The following is a 6,368-nucleotide window of genomic DNA, read 5'->3' on the forward strand; positions in this document are numbered from 1 at the left end:
CAAAGTACTGTAGGTTGTAATGTATGTATGAATATTCAGTGCTAAGCCCCTATTAGAGTTCTTACTGTTACTACAAGCTAAAGGCTCATCTCTGTAGAACCATACAACTGGCTACTGGACTCAACACCACACAGTCAGAACCAGCAGGCAGACTGAACAATCTGTAAGGGTGGAGGTGGGGATTACAAAGGACTGGAAAAGTTTCTCACTCAAAGAGGACTTTAACCTTTGACTTTATGAACTGCTTCCTGTCTGAGAATGTCTAGTAGTAAGCTGTTTAGAGGAGCTTAGCTGAGACACAGATATGACTGCTTCTCACACAGACACACACACCTCTGACAGGTCCCCTGTAATGATGAACAGATACAGTGTGCTGATTGGTGGAATAAGGAACTGTATCCCAAATAGTCAGACAGACCAGGTGATCTGGTCGTATTTACAGTTGCTGACTTGGTGTTGTGCACTTAGCATCACAAGAAGATTCAAAAGGCTCCAGGCTGCATCACCTCCGTGATTGGGAGTCCCACAGGGCGGAGCACAATCGACCCAGCGTCGTCTGGGTTTGGCCGGGGTAGGCCGTCATTGTAAATAAGAATTTGTTCTTAACTGACTTGCCTAGTTAAATAAAGGTAAAATAAAAAATAAACCAAAAAGTTAAAAACCACTGGTCTAATCTAAAGGTACCATGTGGTTATTTGAGAATTACGCAAATGTATAAGCACAAACCCATGTCTCTGTAGTTCTCTGTCCCTCCGTGAAAGGTTGGTCAGTAATAGTGCTGCCATCCTGCAAACCCTTCAATGATGATGATGAGGATGAAGGTATTCATCTCCCTGCTGACTCGTTCAATAGGTGATCCATAATCGATAATTATCTACTTTGATCAATCAGTGTTGAAGTACTGAAACAAGATTAGGATATCAACCTAATCTACCTTGCCTCTGAGATAAGGAACGCAAATACACACGCATGCACACATACACATACACCAGGGGAATAGCCAGAAATTAGTTTGTGGGTAGGCCTGCATTTTTTTGTTTTTGCTCAATCTAATTGGGTGGACCTGGCAGGGCCTGTCTCCCCAGTGGATGGGCCTGTGTCCACCCCAGCCCACCCATGCCTATGCCCCTGACACACACACAGACAGACAAACACAATTTAATCAGGCTTCTATCTAACCACTTCCTGGTTCTTGACTCCTCCTCCAGGATGTTACCTTGACAACTCACTCACTTCACACAATCTGAGATGCCACTGTACAAGACGTGTCTGTGTGTCCAGTTTCCCTTCATCAATTGAAGGAGTGTTTCTAAAGGCAGCCCTCTCCAGTCAGTCATTAATCCAGACATGGCTCTCTCATTCCCCGCTGGCTTCAATCTCGTAACAGACTTAACTGGACCCCAAACACACTCTGGCTGAAGGTAGCCTAATTATCCCTCTCTCACACACGCTACTGCCCTGGCCCCAATCCTAGGTCTCTAGGGGGTCAGTGCCAATCATCCTGGTGGGAACACACACACACACACACACACACACACACACACACACACACACACACACACACACACACACACACACACACACACACACACACACACACACACACACACACACACACACACACACACACACACACACACACACACACACACACACACACACACTGGAGTTACCTCTGAGGGGAGGATAACTGCTCTGTGTCACCTATTGAGTCATGTTCCAATAGCATGTTTGTGTGTGTGATGTTATTGGAGTCTAGCTAGACAAATACAACAAGTGAACGAAATTACATTTGAAAGAAAATATGGATTTTATTCCACTGCTAAACAAAACCAACGGTAAATATCCACACACAGCAGAACATACACAAGATGAGCAGTGCAGATTGTCAGTTATCTCAATCGGACAGATAGGACTATGTACAAAACCATGGACATACAAACACCTTGTTATCAGGCTTCAAATTGTCCGGGTAACCTAGGTAACCTAGGTAAAGCACTTGGGAGAGAGAACGAGGGATGATAGAGAGAGAGGAGAGAGTCTCAGTGAGGGATGAAAAAAGGACAGGAATTAACATCTCTCTCATGACCCTAAAAGGATTAGAGATCACTAATTATCTCGCACCTCTCTCTCTTTTCCTATTTCAATCTTTCTGTCGGTTGAGATTGTCAGAACACTGCATGTCCATTGGTTGATTCTCCAGACCGTCACAGAGGCTGGTGAATGGGGTGACAGTTTTGAGGGGTCAGTCTAATGTAGACTGCAGTAGGGGTGGGGTTGTGTGTGTGTCCTGGGTCTTAGAGCACTGAAAGGTCATGGCAGGATTTGGACTTCAGACGGAATGCGACGTTGGCATTGTTCTTGGCCACCATCTTGTCCAGGAAGCGTTTGGCCTTCTTGGGTATGCTGTCGCGGCGTGTGTGTGAGTGTGTGTGTCTGCGGCGGTCGTTGTTCTCCTTGGTGTCTCTGCGTAGTCGTAGCTGCTGTACAATGCCATGGAAGGCTGGCCAGATGTTGTGTTGCATTGCTGCTGACGTCTCGATGAACTTACAGTCAAACACTGCAGCACACGCACGGCCCTCTGGAGAGAATAACAGTCACAGTCAGATCGCTGCTGAGAAACTCATAAACACACTATCATCCACAGCCTTCAGTAACATACAGTTGAAGTCGGAAGTTTTTCACAATTCCTGACATTTAATCCTAGTAAAACAAATCCCTGTCTTAGGTCAGTTAGGATCACCCCTTTATTTTAAGAATGTGAAATGTCAGAATAATAGTAGAGAGAATGATTGATTTCAGCTTTAATTTCTTTCATCACATTCCCAGTGGGTCAGAAGTTTACATACACTCAATTAGTATTTGGTAACATTGCCTTTAAATTGTTTAACTTGGGTCAAACGTTTTGAGTAGCCTTCCACAAGCTTCCCACAATAAGTTGGGTGAATTTGTGGCCCATTCCTCCTGACAGAGCTGGTGGAACTGAGTCAGGTTTGTAGGCCTCCTTGCTCGCACACGCTTTTTCAGTTCTGCCCACAAATGTTCTATAGGATTGAGGTCAGAGCTTTGAGATGGCCACTCCAATACCTTGACTTTGTTGTCCTTAAGCCATTTTGCCACATCTTTGGAAGTATGCTTGGGGTCATTGTCCATTTGGAAGACCCATTTGTGACCAAGCTTTAACTTCCTGACTGATGTCTGGAATTGTTGCTGCAATATATCCACATAATTTTCCTCCCTCATGATGCCATCTATTTTGTGAAGTGCACCAGTCCCTCCTGCAGCAAAGCACCCCCACAACATGATGCTGCCACCCCCGTGCTTCACTGTTGGGATGGTGTTCATCGGCGTGCAAGCCTCCCCCTTTTTCCTGCAGACATAACGATGGTCATTATGGCCAAATAGTTCTATTTTTGTTTCATCAGACCAAAGGACATTTCTCCAAAAAGTACGATCTTTGTACCCATGTGCAGTTGCAAACCGTAGTCTGGCTTTTTATGGGGGTTTTGGAACAGTGGCTTCTTCCTTGCTGAGCAGCCTTTCACGTTATGTTGATATAGGACTTGTTTTACTGTGGATATAGAAACTTTTGTACCTGTTTCCTCCAGCATCTTCACAAGGTCCTTTGCTGTTGTTCTAGGATTGAGTTGCACTTTTCGCACCCAAGTACGTTCATCTCTAGGATATCCTTTTTGAGCAGTATGACGCTGCGTGGGCCCATGGTGTTTATACTTGCGTACTATTGTTTGTACAGATGAACATGGTACCTTCAGGCGTTTGGAAATTGCTCCCAAGGATGAACCAGACTTGTGGAGGTCTACAATTTTCTTGGTCTTGGCTGATTTCTTTTGATTTTCGCATGATGTCAAACAAAGGGGCACTGAGTTTGAAGGTAGGCCTTGAAATACATCCACAGGTACACCTCCAATTGACTCAAATGATGTCAATTAGCCTATCAGAAGCTTCTAAAGCCATGACATAATTTTCTGGAATGTTCCAAGCTGTTTAAAGGCACAGTCAACTTAATGTATGTAAATTTCTGACCGACTGAAATTGTGATACAGTGAATTATAAGTGAAATAATCTGTCTGTAAACAATTGTTGGAAAAATTACTTGTGTCATGCACGAAGTAGATGTCCTAACCGACTTGCCAAAACTATAGTTTGTTAACAAGAAATTTGTGGAGTCGTTGAAAAACAAGTTTTAATGACTCCAACCTAAGTGTATGTAAACTTCTGACTTCAACTGTATACACATGTCCACGCATGCACACACACACACACACACACACACACACACACACACACACACACACACACACACACACACACACACACACACACACACACACACACACACACACACACACACACACACACACACACACACACACACACACACACACACACACACACACACACACACACACACACACACACACACACACACACACACACACACACACACACACACACACCAAACCTGTGCCTCTATTCTCACCGGTAACTGACACCTCTCTGCGGCGGACCAAGTCACACTTGTTTCCCACCAGGATGATTGGCGTGTGGTGGGCAGGGCGGTGTTGGCGGAGGGATATACGTAGCTCTGAGGCTTGCAGGAAGGAGGACCGGTCAGTTATAGAGTAGACCAGCAGGTAAGCATCGCCTGTCTGTATACACTGGTCCTGAGACGACCCTCCCTCATCCTGAAGGGAACACAAATAGAGACTATGTTAGAGCTGTGATATGTAAACAAACTGTTAGAGTATGGCAAAAACACACACACAGCAAGACAGAGTTGAGACTAAGCCTAGACTAGAGTTTCATCAAGTAACCATTAGAAGTTTCTCTCTTACCTCTGAGTCCCAGTTGTCCACTAGAGTGACTGTGGCTTTCTCTCCATCCACTGTGATGGTCTGCTCACACACCTCATCTGAAGAACAAACCAATCACTGTGTTAAGAACCACATTTACAACCAACATTTAGATTCATACAAATAGAATTGTTCAGGCATCTTACTTTTATATTGATGTAAGATGGATGCGTAAAAAGGAGCCAAAGTGGATGTTTCCCTATGTGCCCATTACGCACAAAAGCATTAAATACATCCATCACAAAGTCATAATATTGGCCTACGCTATAAAACATATTTTCCTTATTATCAAGCGCATTGTAATTCATTCACCTCCATAGAGCTCGCACTCGTCACTGTCCATGCTGTCTGCCGCTCCAGCGAAGATGCTGGCAATCGCGGATTTACCGACCCCCCTGGCGCCCAGCAGCACCACGCGAAACGGTCTCGAGCTGCCGCCGGTATTCCCGGTAGACCCAGTGGAGATGACGGAGTCTGTCGAGTCTAAAGAGGCCCAGCTGTCGCGGCTCCCATCCGATTCCCCGGCGGAGTTCGTACAGGATTTGGAGCGGGACATGCACGCTGGAGACGCGAGGTTGTCTGATAGGTGGCTCCCGGTATCACTGATGCTCCACCGATGGAGTTGGTGCTGCAGCCGCAGACTGTGTCGTCGCATGCTCAACAGCATGATGATAAGATAATAAAATAAATCAAACTAATAAAACTCGCCCTTTAAAATAAAGGTGCGCTGAAAAACACCCCTGGACTATAATTTTTTTTTTTGAAACAGATGAGAATCTCCAAAGTATTCTCAGAAAGTAAAATAAATCCTACAAGTCCATAATTGAGTGAAATGGATTGAGACTGGATACAACCGAATGTCCAAACTCAGGAATAAGAGTTCATCAAGAGCTACGAGCAAACGTCAGAAGTTGTCCCACATCAGTGGAAGTCACGCATCAGTGCAGGTAGACAGTTAAATTCTCGAGATGGGAAAGAAAGAGGCTGTTTGGTTGTTGAGGTCTCTGAACACTGTGAGCGCGTGTAATCCCGTAAATCGGTCTCTCTCTAATGTTATAATGGGATTTCTTCTGCGGCGAGATTTATATAAAGAAGGGCTCAGCGCGAGATAGGGTTTCCTTGACGTCAAGTCTGTGTCTCCTCCCTCACCCTTGTGCGTTCTCACGGCTCGGGACCAGTGGTGTTGAGGGGGTCTGGCCCTCCCACCCAGAGGCAGCAGTGGATAAGTGGAGATGTGTGTTTCCACATGTGTAGGCTACTGTATCCCTGCCAATGTTTCTGATACTGTTGAGGCTGAGCAGGGACATATCACAACAGCCTGGTTTCATAGACTAGACATAACATAGTAAACGTAATTCCGGGATACCAAATTAGTATAGCAGTAGTATGATACAGTGGGGCAAAAAAGTATTTAGTCAGCCACCAATTGTGCAAGTTCTCCCACTTAAAAAGATGAGAGAGGCCTGTAATTTTCATCATAGGTACACTTCAACT

General features: G+C 45.1%; 1 protein-coding gene across 1 annotated transcript; it reads right to left on the reverse strand.

Annotated features, from left to right (window-relative positions):
• Positions 1-1,801: 1,801 nt before the first annotated feature.
• Positions 1,802-6,031, reverse strand: LOC139572707 (GTP-binding protein GEM-like). Its single transcript, XM_071395405.1, has 4 exons — positions 5,187-6,031; positions 4,857-4,933; positions 4,502-4,706; positions 1,802-2,581 (listed from the first exon to the last, which is right to left on the reverse strand). The coding sequence occupies exons 1-4, from the start codon at positions 5,539-5,541 to the stop codon at positions 2,298-2,300; spliced, it is 921 nt and encodes a 306-aa protein (XP_071251506.1). The 5' UTR covers positions 5,542-6,031; the 3' UTR covers positions 1,802-2,297.
• Positions 6,032-6,368: the final 337 nt, after the last annotated feature.

The sequence above is a fragment of the Salvelinus alpinus genome, chromosome 4 (genome assembly GCF_045679555.1).
Source record: "Salvelinus alpinus chromosome 4, SLU_Salpinus.1, whole genome shotgun sequence".
Taxonomy (NCBI): Eukaryota; Metazoa; Chordata; class Actinopteri; order Salmoniformes; family Salmonidae; genus Salvelinus; species Salvelinus alpinus.